The 22,095-nt window shown below is 42.2% G+C and overlaps 1 protein-coding gene and 1 long non-coding RNA gene across 2 annotated transcripts; both read left to right on the forward strand.

Moving 5' to 3' along the window:
- Window positions 1-9,310: 9,310 nt before the first annotated feature.
- Window positions 9,311-13,001, forward strand: LOC141333017 (N-lysine methyltransferase KMT5A-A-like). Its single transcript, XM_073837966.1, has 5 exons — window positions 9,311-10,825; window positions 11,089-11,245; window positions 11,706-11,898; window positions 12,054-12,149; window positions 12,894-13,001. The coding sequence occupies exons 1-5, from the start codon at window positions 10,717-10,719 to the stop codon at window positions 12,999-13,001; spliced, it is 663 nt and encodes a 220-aa protein (XP_073694067.1). The 5' UTR covers window positions 9,311-10,716.
- A 690-nt stretch (window positions 13,002-13,691) lies between these two features.
- On the forward strand, window positions 13,692-20,298 carry LOC141334158 (uncharacterized). The gene is made up of 4 exons (XR_012355493.1): window positions 13,692-13,790; window positions 14,576-14,671; window positions 15,748-15,864; window positions 20,199-20,298. It is a non-coding gene; the product is annotated as an uncharacterized lncRNA (long non-coding RNA).
- The last annotated feature ends 1,797 nt before the right edge of the window (window positions 20,299-22,095 follow it).

Here is a 22,095-nt window from a genome sequence, read left to right on the forward strand (position 1 = left end):
AGAGGAGGTGACGTGAGGCCAAGTATGGTGACCCATACTCGGAATTTTAACCCATCCAAGTGCACACACACAGTGGTGAACACACACACACACACACACACACACACACACACACACACACACACTGGTTTATATGTTTTATGGGGACATTCCATAGGCGTAATGGTTTTTATACTGTACAAACCGTACTTTCTATGGCCCTACACCTACCCTACACCTAAACCTAGCCCTCACAGGAGATTGTGCACACTTTTACTTCCTCAAAAAAACTCATTGTGCATGATTTATAAGCCTGTTTCCTCATGGGGACCTGAGAAATGTCCCCACAAGGTCAAAATCTACTGGTATTCCTATCCTTGTGGGGACATTTGGTCCCCACAACGTGATGAATACCAGGTACACACACACACACACACACACATCCGGAGCAGTGGGCAGCCATATTGCTATTGCTGTGGAGCCCGGGGAGAAGTTGGGGGTTTGGTGCTAAGCCACACAAAAAAGTCCTACAACAGACAAAACATGTGACAATTTATAAGTGGCCAGAAAATACTGATGCCTTCAAAAACTTCACACATGAAGACTTGTGTCCATCAATACCATATACTGAATGCTGGATTAATTCACAGGTAGGAAGACACTGCCTAGTGTAGTTTATATCCAGCACAAAACACAGACTTGAAACACAGATCAACAGCCTCAAGCTAAAATTATGTTTCAACGGCGTCGCACGAAGCAATGACGAATGTCAGTAACCTGACAGACAGTGTTGTTAGTTACTGACGCTACAGTCTGGACAATCACAAACATATTGGGGGCCCTAAAGTGAAACTGTCAGAAAGCAGCGATGGTAAAAACGTGGAAAAAACGTGTTACAAATCAACTATTTAAAAATTAAAATGAAATGGTGATTATAAGAATAGTGATAATAATGGGGACAGTGTCAGTAAGGATACTACCATGCTATGTTTTTTTTCTTGGCTAAGGAATGGCTAAAGCTAAAGGAGTTTGTCTAAATAAAATTGCAGCTCTATAATAATAAAGTTATTGCATTTATGATTTTAGAGGCTTGTTGGTGGTTAGCTGCTTTGATATGTTGGCTGTATCATAAGCTTTACTTCCTTCTGGAATGTAATGTCTTCTCAGGACAGTTGTAATGGAGGGTAAATTTACTCTTGAAAAAAAGTCTTTGAGTGATCATTGTGTGATGCTGAACTGATGCAATAATGAAATATCAATAGACATTGATCACATCCACAATATTTAATATTCTTGATGCTGCTTGATCCGCTGCAGTGCACCGCTCGGTATGTTGTTAGGTTGAAAAAAAGCTTGTCCATCTCAGTGGCTTAACACTATAAATGAAATAATGGATGAATACATTTGGAAAATATAATAATACACAAGTAATTAAAATTATAAATATTACAATTTGTAAAATCTTTTTCTCATTTCTTCATATATATTTTAGTATGTTTTTCATCAAGAATAAAACTTTGAATACCATTGAAATGGTTGTATTATTCATATGTTTCCCTGTAAATATCAATGCACTTTTTGGATTGTAGACACAGAAGCGCATGAACAGGACTTTTATTTTGATCTGGTGATGTGACGTCATAAAGGTGCGGTCACACTGCACTTTTCGTTCCATTGACTTCCATTCATACGCATGCGAATGCTTTAGACCGGAAACGCAAGCCCATGCGAAATATTTTCGCATTTCGCTGCGTCTGAAAGTTCAAACTTGGTGAACTCTGACCAACAAATTCGTATCACATGACTCTGTGGGACCAACAGGAGATCGATACGTCACAGCATGACCTCTAGCTGAATGAAAAGAACATTAAATTTAAACATTTAAAACTGCAACACTGCGGTAAAGTGTAGTAGATTGTGTGTTTTTACATTTAAAAATGTATTATTAGTGTCATGTGCTGAATTTAACTTTTAAAAAGACGTAGCCGAGCATGACGTCATATCACGACCGTTGCAGCAGTATCCGAAGGAATTTCGCATGCTCAAAGTCTAGTGTGTGACCGCGCCTTAAGGCTGCAGCGCGCTCCTGCATTAGTGTTACAGCTGGAGAAAGGTTTGTAGTCTTAACCATTGGAAGTGATTAAATTCCTACACATTCCGCCTATTTTATATGGTTTACTGGCGATTTAAACTTTATCATTATTGCATGTTATTAACGTTGTAATATTTTATCCGATAATGACTGTTATTTTGTGTGAGTAAAGCGCATCCACACAGCGCCTGTTTTCTCTCTCTCTGTAGTAACTCTACGGTGGCCGAGAAGTGCAAAACACAACAACAAATCGCAACACAAAAAAAACAAATCTGAAAACCAAACAACAAATCGCAACACAAAAAACAAATCTGAAAACCAAACAACAAATCGCAACACAAAAAACAAATCTGAAAACCAAATAACAAATCCAGAATCAAAATTACAAATTAGAAAACGCAATTTCAAATCTAAAAACAAAACGGCAAACCATAAAACACAATAACAACTCCGAAAACAAAATAGCAAGTCGGAAAACACAAGGACAAGTCGGAAAACACAACGACAAGTCGGAAAACACAACCACAAATCAGTCAAAACGGAAAAGGTAGGTATTTTCTGTGACCGGCGTAGTCGCTGCTGATTGGACGGAACTCCTGTCAATCAAAACATACAGGAAGTACAGTTCTGTGAGTTCTGACTGAGTGCACATGTAAACGCAGCATGTACTGTCCTTACTGTGGGTTCAAATTTGGCATTTTGCCAAATTTCTGCAGCTCATGCGGGAAAAATATTGAGCTTTTAAAACAAACGCGAGTGGAAACAGTTTCGGACCCGTCAACCGATATTGCAGGTAAAATTTAGTATTAATAGGCTAGACTGTGATAGTTTAGCTATTGTTTAAGTTATATTCCTGGAAATATCTAATGCATACTGAATAAATTACGTCCCATAAAACTTAACGTAACATCACTGTCGTTTAGTATTTATAATAACAATAATAGAGGAGCGAGTTTAAGACGTTAGCAAAGCACTTATGAGTATGGTTGATAATGCAATACAGATGCTTGTTTATAAGAAGGGGCAGAGCCGACTCTTTTTACTGAGGAGATTAAGGTCGTTTGGAGTACAGGGGGAATTACTGAAGAGTCAAAGAAGGTCTTCAGTAAGTGCCCCTTGACTCCTCGGCCATATTTTATGGTGTGGTTTGCTGGATCTGTAGCATTTCTAGTGCCGACAGGAAGAGACTGGACAAACTTATCAGGAAGGCCAGCTCAGTTCTGGGGATATCACTGGACACTGTACAGGAGGTGGGAGAAAAAAGGATGGTAGCTCTATCTATCTATCTATCTATCTATCTATCTATCTATCTATCTATCTATCTATCTATCTATCTATCTATCTATCTAATAGTCTCTTGCATAGGTGCAGGAGCAAGGCCAACACCTACGCCCACCTTAAACCTTCCTGGGCAAGAAAGGAGGAAGCAAACACGAGCAGAAGAAAGTACAGGTACAGTATAATACAGTATAATGTATAAGCAAGGTTTTGTAAATAGCACATTAAGTGATTGCTTGTATTCATACAGATTAATGTTGGCATTATGTGTCTACAAAATGGTTGCTTAAAACCACAACGAGGAAAAACACTCCCCTTATTCACGAACCCACAAGTGAATGCAAACGATCTCCTTATGATGGCAGAAAAAAAATTGAAAGACTTTAATAAAGACACGGAGGAAGGACCTTACGTGCTTCTCTACCCAGATGGATCTGAAGTTATTCATGTTCCTGGAACACAGAGGCCCTTTACATTGAAAGACTACAAATCAGAGATTGGAAAGACATATCAAAGGATTAATTTGTATATTTGCAGGAGTAACGTTGAAGGTTAGTTAAGGTAATTTATGTATTGTGTTTATATAAACCAAGGTACTTAACATGTTGTTCTGTGTTGTTCTAACAGAACCAATTCTCAGTCCAGACTCTGACACAGAAGTTGTCATAAGAACAAGGAATTCTGATGAATATAACCTGGCTGACACGCTGGTAAGATTATAAAGTGTAATTCTTGAATGTGCCATTGAATTCATTTTAGTGATATATATATATATATATATATATGTATATATTGTGGCGGGAGTCCCGAGGCACAATCAGCGTCGCCCTGGCAACTCACGCCAAACACCTGGACCTCATCACCACGGACCAATCGTTCACGGACGCCGCCCCTACAAAAGCCGGTTGCTCACCACAGATCACTGAGAAACTATCTCCGATGAGGTTGAAGCTTACCTGCTCTCTGCCCTCATTTTCCCCTTACAGATTCGCCGTGAACGATTGGCTACCGTCACTTCCTGGACACCGCCACCACCGCGAACTCACCTTCAAGCACCTACCCGTTTGCTTGCACCTTCCTGGGGATTCTGCACGACAAGGACTTCACCTCTCACGGAGCACCGACGCACATTCACCTGCCATTTCACCGTTTCACTTAAGTCTGTTCAATAAACTCACCCTCCGGGGCTCAACTAAAAGTCTTGTCTTGTTGTGCTGTTCCCCGCCCGGCCACAAGGTGGTGGAGAATGCAGGCAAGTTTCCGGGCCTGAGAACACCGACGAGCAAGACTCACTGTTTGTTTACACCGCCATCTTGCCCCCATTCACTTCCGGTTCTGTTTTTTTCAGGGCGCGCCGCTCCCCGAGATCATGGAAGAACTGGTCAAACAACTCACCGAGGTTAGCGTCCGCCAGCAGCAATGCTTTGAACTGTTGACGGAGCAACATGGACAGATTCAAGGATATTTGGCAGAGCTACGTGCCCCGGCTGCTCACACCGTCCCGCTGCCGGACCCCCGCGCCGCCGCCGCTCGACTACTACCTAAACTGACCGCAGATGATGATATTGAGGCTTACCTCAAAATGTTTGAGTCTGTCGCTCGCACAGAGGGTTGGGCGAGAGGAATTTGGGCGGAGATATTGGCACCGCTGCTTTCTCGTGAGGCCCAACGGGCGTATTTTTCATTGCCAGCAGCAGCACAAAATAACTATAGTGAATTAAAGAGAGAAATTTTAGGGCGTTTGGGGCTTTCAGCCGTTGCGGCTGCACAGCGTTTTCATGACTGGGAGTTTAAAGCACGGTTGCCAATTCGCGCTCAAATAGCCGATCTGATGCGGTTAGCGGAGCATTGGTTACTAGAGAACTCGCCATCTCCGGCCCAGGTAGTCGAGAAAGTAGTAGTCGACCGGGTGCTGAGAGCGCTACCACGTTCAATGAAGCAGGCGGCCGGGATGAAGGGTCCAAGAACTCTAACCGAGCTGGTTGACGCCGTGGAGCTGGCGGACGCAGCCTTCCACCGGGAGGCCGGGGAGCGAGCGCCGCCTTTCCCCCGGAGGGTGAACCAGGAGCGACGCACGCCAGAGGCGCACCCCCGCGCAGTATACAGACCGCCCAGTCCCCGCGACGAGCCAATGCCCACCGATCCACCATCACCGACCCCCAAAGCCTGGATGGCCGGCTGCGTGGTGCACCGGGAAACGCCACCAGGAGCCCCCACGACCTCCGTCATGATTCGGGGACGACGGTATCGGGCCCTCCTCGACTCCGGAAGTTCAGTCTCCCTCGCCAGGCCCGGACCCCTAGAACCCCGGCCAGCCCCCAAATCGACGATGCCTATCACGTGTGTCCACGGTGACACCCGCCAGGTACCTACAAGTCTACTTACCTTTCGTAGGGATGGAAAAGCCTGGACCCTGGAAGTCGGAGTCGTAAGCGACCTGCCGGTCCCATTGCTGTTGGGGCGCGACTGGCCGGGGTTGGAGGCTGCCCTCGCCGAAACTGCCCGGTCCCCTCGTCCTCGGCACCACCAGCGTCGGCCGCCGTCGCGGGGATCTCGAGGCCATACCAACCTGTTGACAACCGACAGTGGGAGAGATGGTGAGTCCCCCTCCCGTAATACTAACCTCTTCCATGATGTCTTCCGGCAGGTTACGGGCGGGGGAGACTTTGGCCGCGCCCAGAAGGAGGACGACCGTCTGAAGCACTGTTGGCGACAGGTCCGCATCCTGGAGGGAAAGGAAGTCCTCCCGGCACCTCACCCTCTCCCATATTTCGTCGTCCAGAACGGTCTGCTATACTGCGTCGCGGAGCGACGGGGGGAGGTCAAACACCTGCTGGTCGTCCCAAAGACCAAGACGGAGCTGGTCCTAGAGTTGGCACATTCGAACCCCATGGCTGGTCATCTGGGAGCCCAAAACACGACGCAACGGATTCGGGATCGATTCCACTGGCCTGGCCTGGAGGCCGAGGTCTGGAGGTTTTGCCAGGCCTGCCCTACGTGCCAGCGCACGTCACCCAGAAAACCTCCCCCCAGCCCGCTGATTCCATTACCCATCATCGGGGTGCCCTTTGAGCGAATCGGGATGGACATCGTGGGGCCGTTGCCGAGGTCTGGCCGGGGACACGAGCATATCCTCGTTATCGTGGACTACGCCACCCGGTACCCAGAAGCAGTCCCCCTCCGCCAAGCCACCGCCAAAGCCATCGCTCGCGAGCTGTTCCTGCTCTCCAGCCAGGTGGGTCTACCGTCGGAGATACTGACCGACCAGGGAACCCCCTTTATGTCCCGGCTAATGGCTGACCTCTGCCGGCTGCTGAAGGTAAAGCAAGTGAGGACCTCGGTCTACCACCCCCAGACCGACGGGCTCGTCGAGAGGTTCAACCAGACCTTAAAACAGATGTTGCGACGGGTGGCCGCCGAAGACAAAAAGGACTGGGATCTGCTCTTGCCTTATGTGCTGTTCGGCATCCGGGAGGTACCACAGGCCTCCACAGGGTTCACTCCCTTCGAACTCCTCTTCGGCCGGCAACCCCGTGGCCTCCTCGACGTAGCCCGAGAAGCCTGGGAGCAGCAGCCGGCAGTCTACCGGACCGTCGTCGAGCACGTCCGAGACATGCGGGAGAAAATCGACCGGGTCATGCCGTTAGTCCGGGAACACCTGGTGAAATCCCAACAGGCCCAGCAACGTCTCTACAACCGGGCGGCCCAACCGCGGGAGTTCCAACCTGGAGATAGAGTGATGGTCCTGGTCCCCAACGCAGCCTGCAAGTTCTTGGCCCAGTGGCAGGGGCCCTACACGGTTGAAGAGCGAGTGGGCCCAGTTAACTACCGGGTAAGACAACCCGGCCGAAGAAGAGTAAACCAATTATATCACGTTAACCTGTTGAAGAAGTGGATCGGGGACCGGGACCAGCTCGCCGCCCTCGCCTCCCAAGATCCCGCGGTTGTAGATGTCAATCCCAACCTGTCAGCCACACAGAAGACGGAGCTGCGGCACCTGGTCGGTCAGTTCCTGGACGTCTTCTCCGACAGCCCCGGCCAGACTAATGTCCTAAGCCACGACATCTGCACCCCTCCGGGCGTCCTCGTCCGGCAACGGCCCTACCGAGTCCCAGAGGCCCGCCGGCAGGCTATAGAGGCGGAAGTCCAAAAGATGCTCAAGCTGGGGGTAATAGAACCATCACGGAGCCCGTGGTCCAGCCCGATTGTCCTGGTCCCGAAGCCCGACGGCACCCTGAGGTTCTGTAATGACTACCAACGCCTAAACGACATCTCCGACTTTGACAGCTACCCCATGCCCCGAGTGGATGAGCTCCTGGAACGGTTGGGGAGGGCTCGGTACATCACAACACTCGACCTCACCAAAGGCTACTGGCAAGTCCCCCTCTCGGCCGACGCCAAGCCCAAAACGGCCTTCTCGACGCCCTCGGGGCACTGGCAGTACCGGGTTCTCCCCTTTGGCCTGCATGGGGCCCCCGCCACCTTTCAACGACTAATGGATGTGATCCTCCGTCCCCATCAGGCCTATGCCGCAGCGTACCTCGACGACGTGGTCATCCACTCGGAGGCGTGGGAAGACCACCTGGAGCGGCTGCGCAGGGTGCTGTTGGAGCTTCGCCGGGCTGGACTAACCGCCAACCCCCGCAAATGCCACCTAGCCATGAACGAAGGCAGGTACCTCGGCTTCAAAGTGGGAAGAGGACTCATCCGGCCTCAGGAGGACAAGGTCAAAGCCATCATGGATGCCCCTAAGCCATCCACCAAGTCGCAGGTACGTGCCTTCTTGGGGTTGGCAGGTTATTATCGGTGCTTTATCCCCGGCTTTTCCTCTATAGCCGCCCCTCTGACAGACCTGACCAGGAAGGGACAGCCAGAGCGGATCCGTTGGTCTGGGGAAACCGAGGAGGCCTTCCGGCGCATCAAGGAGGACCTGACCACCGAGCCCGTCCTGCGTGCCCCAGACTTCAACTGTCCCTTCCTGCTCCAAACGGATGCCTCCGACACGGGATTGGGGGCCGTGCTCTCCCAGGTCCAGGAGGGAGAGGAGCATCCGATTGTGTACATCAGCCGGAAGCTGTCCAAGGCCGAGCGCAACTACGCCGCGGTAGAGAAAGAAGCTCTCGCCATCAAGTGGGCAGTCCTGGAGCTGAGGTACTATTTATTAGGTCGACATTTTACACTGTTTACAGATCATGCACCGCTACAGTGGATGGCCCGGGCCAAAGACACTAACGCCCGGGTCACGAGGTGGTTCCTCTCGCTCCAGGACTTCCACTTCGATGTGCGCCACCGGGCCGGATCCAGCAACTCCAACGCTGACGGACTCTCTCGGTCTTGGGCAGCGTATGCAGGTCTGTCAGGGGTCATTCCCCTCCCACCCCCTGTCTCCCCTTTTGTTTCTGCCACCAGGACCAGGACGTCGCTTGGGGGGGGGAGTGTGGCGGGAGTCCCGAGGCACAATCAGCGTCGCCCTGGCAACTCACGCCAAACACCTGGACCTCATCACCACGGACCAATCGTTCACGGACGCCGCCCCTACAAAAGCCGGTTGCTCACCACAGATCACTGAGAAACTATCTCCGATGAGGTTGAAGCTTACCTGCTCTCTGCCCTCATTTTCCCCTTACAGATTCGCCGTGAACGATTGGCTACCGTCACTTCCTGGACACCGCCACCACCGCGAACTCACCTTCAAGCACCTACCCGTTTGCTTGCACCTTCCTGGGGATTCTGCACGACAAGGACTTCACCTCTCACGGAGCACCGACGCACATTCACCTGCCATTTCACCGTTTCACTTAAGTCTGTTCAATAAACTCACCCTCCGGGGCTCAACTAAAAGTCTTGTCTTGTTGTGCTGTTCCCCGCCCGGCCACAATATGTATATATGTATGTGTGTGTGTGTGTGTGTGTGTGTGTGTGTGTACTTGTATTTCTTACTTTGTTGGGCCCGGTGACAAGGAGCCCACCAACAGTGTGGGGTCCAACAGCCTTGTGGGGCCCAAAATAGTGGGCCCCACACCGATTTTCATTTAAACAGCCTCATAAGCCTCTCCTGATGTGTCTCATGCCTTTTTTTCACTTTCCCCACAAGGTGACAAAGTATGGTTCTGTGTGTATGTGTGTTTGCGCTCTCTATCGCCCCCATATCTCAAAGTGCGGTAGTGCCGCAGATACACACTACCGGAAGTGTGTGTTATTTTAGCTCACGGAAAGGGAGGAGCTGTTTAGTTTCTGTGATTGACAGTGTTAATTCCTTATTTTACATCTATAATTTAACGTGTTTCAACTCTGTACCAAGGGAAAAAATACTTAATGTGAGCAACAGGTAGGTTTATATTAGTTTACTGCATTTGAGTTTCGTGTCAATTACTACCCACATCAACAGAACGATGCTTAATGAAATACCTTTTTAATCACACGGCTAATTGCTAATAGTTCACGGAAAGGAAGGGGTCGTTTATATTCGGTTACGCGCGTTATCAACCGGAAGTTCAATGCGGTTTAACGTCGAACAGACGAACTTCACTCTTCTTGAGAGCAGTAGGTAAGTTAGGTTTATATTATTTGACTGTACATTTGATGTAGTTTTGTGTCAATTCCTACTCATATCAGTAGAATGGTGCTTAATGAAGTAAAGTGACCATTGTACTGAGATCGCTCGTTGTTAATAGCACATGGAAAGACGGACTTTTCTGGATTTCTGCATTTTCAAGTGGATGTAAACGGAAGAATCTCTTCAGGTGAATAACAGGTAGGTTTATGTTATTTGACTTTGTACATGATGTAGTTTCGTTCAAATGCTTTCTCCATTTTGTAACGTATGAAATTGATGGTTAATAATAATGATGTGCTAGTTTATTCAGATCGCTAGCGTTAGCTTGCTAATCTTAGCTCTAGACTAATAATGGTGTTGACAGCAGAAGAAAGAAGCATGTTTTATTGCAGTTGATAATTTGACTACGTATTTGTTGGTAACACTTTACAGTAAGTTTCATTAGTTAGTTACTTTTGTTAACATGAACTAAGAATAACAATACTACTACAGCATTTATTAATCTTAATGTAAATTTCAATATCTACTAATGCATTATTAAAATCAAAAGTTGTGCTTGTTAACATTAAATAATGTTCTGTGAATTAACTTGACCTAACAATGAACGACTGTATTTTAATATAATTAACATTAGTTAAGATTAATTAATGCTTTAATATATGTATTGTTGATTATGTTAGTTGATACATTAATGCCAGTGACAGCTCCACTTGAATATTAATGACTTGAATTTGCTTGTTTCTGTCTCTCATGCTAAATTCATACTTTTTCTTTGTGGATGTGTCTGTATTTTATTTTATAAAAAGCTATAATGTCCAAAAGAAGAAAGAGGATACGGCCTGCTGACGAAGCAAGGACCTATATTTTGTCTTCATGTGACAAACCAGAGTTTGTGGAAAGATATATAGATAGAAACAAAGGTATGTTGATGTGAATTTATCAGTACCTCTCATTTGCATACACTTACATAATAATGTATACCATTGTAGTTGTAAATGGTAAATTAGTAGAGTTTTCTTTCTTTCTTTCTTTCTTTCTTTCTTTCTTTCTTTCTTTCTTTCTTTCTTTCTTTCCTATTTGTTTACATTCGGTTAATACTCTGAATCCCTAGTTTCACCTCCAAAAGTGTCAAGGCAACAACTTTTTCCCCAAATTAAGTGTCTTTCTAATTATGTCTTTATAGGTAGAGGAGTATTTGCTAACCAGCCTGTTGAACCGGGAGCTTTTGTCTTGGAATACAAGGGGGAACTCGTTGCTGCAGAGGAATTCCAGGCGAGACACTACACAGAGTTACAGAGTACATTTCTATTTGATTTTGAGTGGCAGCAACGTCACTGGTGGTAAGTATGTACAGATGCATGTTTTGAGACATCTGGGAAACATGTATGCCATGCAACACACTTCTGAATAGTTAATGAGCAAAAGCATAATCAGCAGTTAATTCCGATAATACAGCCCCTGTGTACTCAATTCTATGGGTGATTTTAATGTTTTTCTGCCTGTTCTGTGGTACTCGGCAGTTTTAAGTTAATATACTCCGCAATGGTATTTGGAGCAATACGCTGTACATTATCAACATTCAAAACTTGAGTTTCACTACAGGGCGACTTTAACATTTTAGGCTGATGATAAGCACTTTTGTTGATTAGGACTTTCTGCTTTGTATGTCTTACAGTTACAGTTGATGTGTAATTTAAATGTCTCTTTCGTGTAATCTGACCATTTGTGCACATGATATTTAAATATTTAAAGGGTTTTTCTTTAAATGAACTTACAAAGTTTTTTTTTTATACCTTTTAGTATTGATGCATCCAAAGAAGATGGCTCTCTGGGAAGACTATGCAATGACAATCACAAATCTCCCAACTGCTCTATGAAAAAAATCATAGTAAATAACAGGCCCCATTTGTGTCTATTTGCCATGAAAAGAATTGAAATCGGAAGTGAAATTGAATATAACTATGGTGATGCACAATGGCCATGGCGTAACAAGGTGAGTTAGACTAACACAACTACTTTTTTGGGTGTGTGTATATGTATGTATGTGTGTATGTGTATATATATATATATATATATATATATATATATATATATATATATACACACACACACACACAGAAATTTACTTTTTTTTTGTCTGATTTGCAGGGTCCAAAGAAGCAGTCTTCTGCTCTACAGACCGACTCGTCCCCAACAGATCACCCATCCAATGATGACCCCAAAATGGATGATGAAATCACACAGGTAAAAGAGTAATGTAGACAATCATCTCAAACTATTGAGCTCTTAGATTTCATAGTTTCTATTAAAGAAACAGGTTTACACTAAGTTTATCATCATTGGGTGATATGTTAGAGTTCTGATTGAGGAAACAGTTAGTGTGCAGCAGGACAGTAAAACTAGAAAGGTTTCTGTCAGGTTAAGCGTCACACACACATTTCTAGTCTTGACCTTATGGGGCCCTCAACCCAAAGTAATGATTTTACAGTTAAGTTCACACACACATTTCTAGTCTTGGCCTTATGGGGTCCTTATACACACACACATTTCTAGTCTTGGCCTTATGGGGTCCTTATACACACACACATTTCTAGTCTTGGCCTTATGGGGTCCTTATACACACACACATTTCTAGTCTTGGCCTTATGGGGCCCTCACGTATGGATCTCATTCAAAGTGATTTTAATTAATTGGAACAGCACCTGTCATTATTTAAACTGAACTTATTGCAGGTAGAATTCAACACTTTACAAGCTGCTACATGTTCAGGTTGAGTATTTGAGATGTAATCCATTGCACGATATTAAATGTTGCTGTGACACTAGCTGTTAGCTCTAGGAAGGATCTGTAAATGGGTTTAGATTTCAACTATATGCTAGTTGAGAGACTGTTTTTACATGAGATAACATGTGTCTCTTGTAAATGCCTGAATACATTACAATTGTCAGTTCTTCACAGGTTCTTGTTCTGTTTTTGTCTGATTTGCAGGGTCCAAAGAAGCAGTCTTCTGCTCTACAGACCGATTCGTCCCCAACAGATCACCCATCCAATGATGACCCCAAAATGGATGATGAAATCACACAGGTAAAAGAGTAATGTAGACAATCATCTCAAACTATTGAGCTCTTAGATTTCATAGTTTCTATTAAAGAAACAGGTTCACACTATGTTTTTCATCATTGGGTGATATGTTAGAGTTCTGATTGAGGAAACAGTTAGTGTGCAGCAGGACAGTAAAACTAGAAAGGTTTCTGTCAGGTTAAGCGTCACACACACATTTCTAGTCTTGACCTTATGGGGTCCTTATACACACACACATTTCTAGTCTTGGCCTTATGGGGCCCTCAACCCAAAGTAATGATTTTACAGTTAAGTTCACACACACACATTTCTAGTCTTGGCCTTATGAGGTCCTTATACACACACACATTTCTAGTCTTGGCCTTATGGGGCCCTCACGTATGGATCTCATTCAAAGTGATTTTAATTAATTGGAACAGCACCTGTCATTATTTAAACTGAACTTATTGCAGGTAGAATTCAACACTTTACAAGCTGCTACATGTTCAGGTTGAGTATTTTAGATGTAATTCATTGCACGATATTAAATGTTGCTGTGACACTAGCTGTTAGCTCTAGGAAGGATCTGTAAATGGGTTTAGATTTCAACTATATGCTAGTTGAGAGACTGTTTTTACATGAGATAACATGTGTCTCTTGTAAATGCCTGAATACATTACAATTGTCAGTTCTTCACAGGTTCTTGTTCTGTTTTTGTCTGATTTGCAGGGTCCAAAGAAGCAGTCTTCTCCTCAACAGACCGATTCGTCCCCAACAGATCACCCATCCAATGATGACCCCAAAATGGATGATGAAATCACACAGGTAAAAGAGTAATGTAGACAATCATCTCAAACTATTGAGCTCTTAGATTTCATAGTTTCTATTAAAGAAACAGGTTTACACTAAGTTTATCATCATTGGGTGATATGTTAGAGTTCTGATTGAGGAAACAGTTAGGGTGCAGCAGGACAGTAAAACTAGAAAGGTTTCTGTCAGGTTAAGCGTCACACACACATTTCTAGTCTTGACCTTATGGGGCCCTTATACACACACACATTTCTAGTCTTGGCCTTATGAGGTCCTTATACACACACACATTTCTAGTCTTGGCCTTATGAGGTCCTTATACACACACACATTTCTAGTCTTGACCTTATGGGGCCCTCAACCCAAAGTAATGATTTTACAGTTAAGTTCACACACACATTTCTAGTCTTGGCCTTATGGGGTCCTTATACACACACACATTTCTAGTCTTGGCCTTATGGGGCCCTCACGTATGGATCTCATTCAAAGTGATTTTAATTAATTGGAACAGCACCTGTCATTATTTAAACTGAACTTATTGCAGGTAGAATTCAACACTTTACAAGCTGCTACATGTTCAGGTTGAGTATTTTAGATGTAATCCATTGCACGATATTAAATGTTGCTGTGACACTAGCTGTTAGCTCTAGGAAGGATCTGTAAATGGGTTTAGATTTCAACTATATGCTAGTTGAGAGACTGTTTTTACATGAGATAACATGTGTCTCTTGTAAATGCCTGAATACATTACAATTGTCAGTTCTTCACAGGTTCTTGTTCTGTTTTTGTCTGATTTGCAGGGTCCAAAGAAGCAGTCTTCTGCTCTACAGACCGACTCGTCCCCAACAGATCACCCATCCAATGATGACCCCAAAATGGATGATGAAATCACACAGGTAAAAGAGTAATGTAGACAATCATCTCAAACTATTGAGCTCTTAGATTTCATAGTTTCTATTAAAGAAACAGGTTCACACTATGTTTTTCATCATTGGGTGATATGTTAGAGTTCTGATTGAGGAAACAGTTAGTGTGCAGCAGGACAGTAAAACTAGAAAGGTTTCTGTCAGGTTAAGCGTCACACACACATTTCTAGTCTTGACCTTATGGGGTCCTTATACACACACACATTTCTAGTCTTGGCCTTATGAGGTCCTTATACACACACACATTTCTAGTCTTGGCCTTATGAGGTCCTTATACACACACACATTTCTAGTCTTGGCCTTATGGGGTCCTTATACACACACACATTTCTAGTCTTGGCCTTATGAGGTCCTTATACACACACACATTTCTAGTCTTGGCCTTATGAGGTCCTTATACACACACACATTTCTAGTCTTGGCCTTATGGGGCCCTCACGTATGGATCTCATTCAAAGTGATTTTAATTAATTGGAACAGCACCTGTCATTATTTAAACTGAACTTATTGCAGGTAGAATTCAACACTTTACAAGCTGCTTTGTTACAACGCCACGTCCATCTCTCCTGAGTAAGCGTTCGGCATCAGTCACGTCACATGAGCACGCGCTCTGTGGTAGAATACGCAAACGCCGGAAGCGATCTGTCGCATGTATACGACACTCATTGTTTACGCAGAGCACAGAGATTGTGGATATAGCGGCTATTCAAAATGGTAAATACTTGCGCTTATCCTGATTGTTTAAACTGATTTAAAGCTAAAAGATTACATTAGTTTGCTCAAACTCGTCCGGGACTTTTCACTGATTTCCCCTTCCGGCGTTTGCGTATTCTACGCTAGAGCGCGTGCTCATGTGACGTGACTAATGCCAAACTCGTGCACATTACAGATGGACGTGGCTGTGTATCAAAGGTAAAAAATGATATAAATACTGTTCAGTTTCTCTCAAAAACCGATCGTTTCGTGTCTTAAGACATCAATGTATCGTCACGAGTCGCAGGGTGTAATTTGGATTTGTCTGTGCATGTTTTTGTTTACTTTTAAAGGTCTGGTGCCCATCCACACCCATGATAAGGCTGGCAGACAGCACCGGTTTTCGTAAAAAATCTTCGTTTGTATTCTTCTGAGGAAACTGAGTCACCTACATCTTGGATGCATTGGGGGTAAGCAGATAAACATCAAATTTTCATTTTTGGGTGAACTATCCTTTTAACGCCGATAACGGCCCACCACTAAAATAAACCCATTATAATAAGTTAAATATTTAGCTACCTGTGCCCTTCAGCAGATATGTACAAAAATTGTATAAAGTTATCAAATACTAAATTCTAAATACATTTTTAAAGAAATCCTTAAAGCTACAAAAGTTAATGTCATTTTTAACACATCAAAACAGCTGTTGTTATTTAAATACGGCTGCTGTACATGACCTTTTAGTTTTTTTTTTTGGTTGTTTTTTTTTACTTAGTCTCTATGGAAGAGCTGAGAGTGTAATGGGGTGATTTAGATGAGGGAGATGATGCTGGGGAGCCTCAGGACAGTTTTTACAATTTCATAGATGTTTTTAATGTGATGCATATAGAACTTATGTCATGCACAGTTTTAAGGCAGCTTAATCCCCTTTTTTGGAACTTAATTCCTTAACCGATGACATATAACATTGCATGCACATAGTTTCTTTTGTAGTTTGATATGAAATGATACAGGCCGAGTCGAGCCTGGCGTGGAGGCGAAGTTAGTGTGCGTTTGAAACGCCTCTCGTTTGATGTGCTCGTAAAGACGTTCTGCATCTCATAAAATAAATAAAATAGACAGAGGCAAAAGTTGTAAATGGGGATGGCTAACCCTAGCCCTGCCCCTGTTTTTATTGCATTAAATATTTTTACTGTGGTAATCTAGAAAAAATGAACCACATGTTATTTTGCTAATTTTGACACTACTAAAATATACCATTTGCATCTCATCTTCCAGCTTTTTCAATGTCTTGTGCTCCATACCCAGCTTTTACATTCATCAGGGCTGTGACTCGACAGCTGGCTTTCCAAGTACCACCATAATGACCAACAATATTTATTATTGTCAGCCACTTTAAACATTGTAAATGCAGTTTAAGCATTAACACTGCACTGTGCTTACATCCAGGTAAACAAAAAAACTAACATAATTGTATACAATATATTTACATGTAATCTTTAAGTACTAACATCTTGGATGCTAAGGTGGTGAAATATTACGCTTTCCCTAGTAATAGCTGTACACAAAGCAGCATTAAGGCAGTTTTACCAGGGATGGTAATTAAAATGGCAAAGACTACTGATCTATATAATGATGATATAATGTTCTTCATTATAGATCAGTGCCCACAACACGTTTCTGAGGACAGTTGGTTCTCTTCAGATATATTCATATAAAGACATCCGTGCCGCGTTTTGACTTTGAAGTGTGCATCATTGCCTTTTGAAGTTTTATCCAGCCCTTTGTGATTCTAGTCTTTCCATCCCCAACTGTAAGACCTCTTTAAATTATTATTAATTATTAATAAGTATTTTCATATTCTATTAAAATTAACAAACTTTTTATGCCCTTAAATTTGATACAACTAAATTAAGGAGTTAAGCCCTCTACTTTATGATAGCCTGTCGGGCAGTCCGGTCAAACATTTTGGTAGTTGACTAAAATAGCCCAGGGATGTCGGACTGGCGGTTTTTGTGAGCCCAGAGTTCTCGTTTCAAACATAATTTGTATTTGTCATGCAACAACCTCCCGCCATGTTTTATCTCTCGCTCTGTTCCATCAGAGGCATTAAAGCATAAGCATAACAAAAAATAATTGTTTAGAATGAAAGCGAATTAATATGAAACCAATGCAGCTGCACTTTCAAGCACTGTATCCAAAATCCAAGCATTTTTCAAACCTTGAAAACACTACATTTAAAATTCAAGCATTTTCAAGGAATTCAAGCACCAGTACGATCCCTGTGTGATTTTGTTAGCTGACTACAAATTGACAGTGATTAGCGTTGTGTTTTACCCAAAGTTGAACATTCTTCAACTCTCTGTGCCAGGGGAAAAAAACAAAAAACAACACCTGAGTGCTCAGCATTAAAAAAAAAAGTTACTCTATAAAACGTGGCTCTAATTTAAAAAAAATTGACAAAATGTGCTAACCTCAGAGAAAAAAAACAAAAACAAAAAAACTGGTGGACATTTGGCCTAATTTATATTTAACCCTTAGGTTGTGTTCAAATCTCTAACACTTGTTGCATTCTCGGTTAAAAATGGCCAGGGCACAAAAAATAGCTTAAATCTCTTATGCAATATTCTCAGCAAATATTGGTATCAATCTTTTTGTCAGCTTGTTTTCATTCAGTAAGGACTGGTTTTGTGTTTATTTTTGAAAATGGTTGTTCGTAGGCCTCATTGATCTGAGCCTAGGGTTAGGGTTCTTATCACTGTCTGAAATCCTCAGAATCGCTGTCAGACCTTACATTGGTGCAGGGTTCCTTCTGGTGCATGATAATGCTCCACCTCAAATGGCTAGAGTGTGCAGTATTTAGATGACCATGGCATTGCCCTTACGTTCCACAGACTTGAATCCATTTGAGATTCTGTTGGATATTATGTATCACACATCCGATGTTGCTGTAATTTAACTTGATGCAAATTGGATCAGCGTTTAACTTTCAGTGTTTTATTTTTTGTGCGGTGTATTTAATACAGAATACAAAACCAATCATAATTGAAAGAAAATAAGTTGACAAAAATATTGAATCACATTTTTGGTGGTAATGGCTACGGGTGCCGAATTAGTCCTTTCTACGAAGCATCGCCATGCGGACGAGGACGATTCGGTTGTCGGTTCAGTAATGGACCATAGCCGATAATAACACTCCGTCCCGGCACCAGGACTAGCTACTGGGGGGCCTTGTGTGATTCTGACGGGGTAGTTTTCTATATGAATAAAATAGGCTGTCATATTTTAACAAGGTATTGTTGCTGTTTTCTTTATACACCTGCATTTAACGGACTAACAAACATCAGTGTGCCTTTAACAAATGTCTTTTTGTTAGTAATTGATTTAAAAGACAAACATTTATTTAACGTGTAAGTCCATTCATTATTTGTAGCATGCAAGTCTCAGCCTACAAAAAATTGTCAACTTGATGATAAAATAAAAACAGTAAATGTGTTTTTACACTTTAATTTGTAGTGTGGTAACTATATTCGCCTTAGATCAAGCAGCATGTGAATCAATGATCTTTTCATTTTTAATATTTCCAGCATTAAACATGAAGAAAAATACTTGAATTCATTTAGAAAAACCATAATAGAAACACAATGTCTCATGAAATGATCGCTCAGAGTTTAAAACAAAAAAAGAAAAAATAGTCAATAAAACATCTTGTGAATAGGTTATAACATTGTTTTATTTTTCTCATAAATCAGTTAACTCAGTTGGAGTCTTAGTTTTTATTGCTTTAAGTATTTATTGCTGTTCTTATGTTCAATTTGAAGACAGGTTGGATGCCACAGACTTTTATTTTCACTTTAACTTCACACAATTTAACATGGTTGTATTACATTTAGTTTCAAACTAATCCTAATGTAAAGCATTCTACACACTATATATATATATATGCTACAAAGCGAGATTGACACAAATATTAGGTGATAATATTGATAAGAGATTTATAAGCAATTTTATTTTTTTTTATTAAATTAAAGCTTTTCAAAACACAATTATTGGTTAAACAGAACATGCTATTGAAATAAACAGTGCATTTTAAATATTTTATTTAATATTGACAAAATGATCCACAATGTTTTTGTTTTTTGTTTGTTTTTTACAGAAACAGTCTGGTATATAAGCTCAGATAGATGGGGCCTACAATAAAAAACAAAAGTCCTGAATGAAAGAAAACAAGCATTTATTTAAAAAAAAAAAATGTATAAAAAGATTTATATAATTGTATCTTATTTTTTGTAAGCTGGTAATTTTTTTACTGTTAATACCATAATGTAACGAGGTTAAATACATTTCCTACCGTAAATTGCTTGTTCCGATGATATAACTTTACTTTAAATTATAGACACACACAAAAAATGTATGACACCTCTCTACTTCCACTATAGAAAAGTAAAACCAAAAGATCCCAATATGGCTGCTGTCATCTTGGACTGATTACGTCATTTGGCTGTTTGCACAGTAGTGATTTTTTTTTTTTGGAGCCCTAGTCTAAAGTAGTCAAAAGTCCTTAGTATCAAAGTCCTGCCTAAACTCCCACAGACTAAACTGGCAAGTTCATTGTCATGATGCCACACCTGTTTTTGTAACGTATCTCATGACTAACTAAAAACTTGTAAACAAACTTTAACATCTGAACATTTAATGGGACGTACCTAAATGACTGAAATTTATGCGTGATTGATCATAATCTTGTGTTGCTTGCAGCTAATGTATATGTTTTATTTCATTAAATACTTCTTCTTGCACTCAGATGAATTCATTCCAGAAGCTGAGGACAGTGTGACATCCATTCAGGAACCTACTTCCACAGTATATTTGCAACCGCAAACAAAGTCGGCCAAAAAGAGAGGTGAGCTTAGAAAAATAAAGTGGATTGATGGTACAGCTGATCTTTAACTGCGGTCCTGATGCGGGTTCCCGATCTGTGTCCGTTCTCGAACAGTTCCGTGTATTTCCATAAAGAAAAGGTTGTTCTGGACTGTAACTGACTTTTCTTTTATATTTATTGACCAATATGCACGAAATATGTCAGTAAATCATCATAAACAGAGTTTTTTGGTCTTAAGTAGGGCTGTCAACATTAACGCGTTAATGCAAATTAATTTTAACAGCACTAATTTTATTAACGCGCGATTAACGCAGCGCGCATTTCTGTTTGACCCACTATAGCCCATAGTTAAATGGATGCAGTGCTGCCAACCTAGCGAAAAGTGTCTAGCAACAATACACAAACACATAATTGGACAAACCCAATTTAGTTTCTGAGGCTCTTCGGTTTTGCTGAACGTGCGTGAGGTCTCCCAATGAATGCGCGCGCACCTCCCTCTCTTCATATCTGCGTCTGCTCTGTTCAGCGAGCGGCAGTGGAGCAGCGCTTTCGGTTAAAACAGATGTTATGTTCATTCCAGTGCTTGAAGTGGGCCGGTACGCAAGTACTTCTGTATTTTATCATTTTGCGTACACCGGCACTTCTGCCATATTTAATGAATGCAAGCGGAGTCGGGCTACGTTAGGATTGTTGCTGTGGGGTTGATGCGTAAAGCCACATACGAGCGAAAACGGTGTATTAAATGCACGTCAAACACATGCATAATTGCATTTCATATGTACGCCAAAGTTAATTTCAGCTTGTTAATAGCACGCCAAATAGATACAGAAAGTCGTGCTAGTGCGCATTTGCATGAGACCAGGCTCTCCAATCAGTACAGGCCAAACTCCTAAAAAGTCAAAGGATCCTGAAGGCATTCAAACAGGAAGTTAAAAACAACGATAATAATGCAGGGAATAGTGACTTATGTCCAGATGCCGGTAAATGATTCTTTTCAGTGATTGAATCATGATCATAATTCAGGATTTTTTTTCAGTTATTATTTCATATTACTTTGGTTGTCTGATAACAGAAATATTACATCAAAACAATGGAAACAGTTTTGTTGAGAACGTGGCTGCATCAAATGACAGTATGTGGGCACCGAGAGGCAAACAAATGTAATAATAAATGTAGATTTTGCATGTTCAGAAGAAGTGAGCTGCCCTGTCCTGCAAATAATGTAAACAGGCTTGTGTAAGTAAATTGCTCAGTGCAAAGAAAGAGAAGTAATGGGAACCAGGTGTTTCTATGTTCTTTTTTTCATGTGTCTAATAGACATGAACAAGTTATTTGAAAAACATCTATGACATTGGAAACGAGTTAGTCTAGTCAAGTATGGTTTCACTGATAATAAACACATATTTGCTTAAAGCATCCATGCCAATGTTGATTAGAGTACTAAAAACTTAAAAAAGTGTTAATTTAAGGTACATTTAGAACAGATAAAAATGTGCGATTAATCGCGAGTTAACACAAGACAACCATGCGATTAATCGCGATTAAAAAATTTAATCGATTGACAGCCCTAGTCTTAAGTGAACGTAAACAGGTGAGAAAGAAAACGCATGTTCAGTGTTAAAGAGACAGCCATCTAATAAACGTGCCGTCTGTCGTTAATGTTAATCAAAGAACAAAAGAAAATCATTAAAATTACGAAAGATATTCAGTCAGTTAATGTTTTATTAACAAAGTTCGGGAGGAGCGCGTCAGATACTTAGCCTAATTAACACAAGTGGAACGCACTCAAGTTAATCTACATCAGATATAAATACAGTTG

The sequence above is a fragment of the Garra rufa genome, chromosome 4 (assembly GCF_049309525.1).
Source record: "Garra rufa chromosome 4, GarRuf1.0, whole genome shotgun sequence".
In the NCBI taxonomy this organism is placed as follows: Eukaryota; Metazoa; Chordata; class Actinopteri; order Cypriniformes; family Cyprinidae; genus Garra; species Garra rufa.

Bases quoted from the DNA above. Each gene is read 5' to 3' on its own strand.
- LOC141333017 (XM_073837966.1), top strand. From the start codon at position 10,717: ATGTCCAAAAGAAGAAAGAGGATACGGCCTGCTGACGAAGCAAGGACC. The intron at 11,246-11,705 runs GTAAGTATGTAC...TATACCTTTTAG, and splicing joins TGGCAGCAACGTCACTGGTG to TATTGATGCATCCAAAGAAG. The intron at 12,150-12,893 runs GTAAAAGAGTAA...TCTGATTTGCAG, and splicing joins TGGATGATGAAATCACACAG to GGTCCAAAGAAGCAGTCTTC.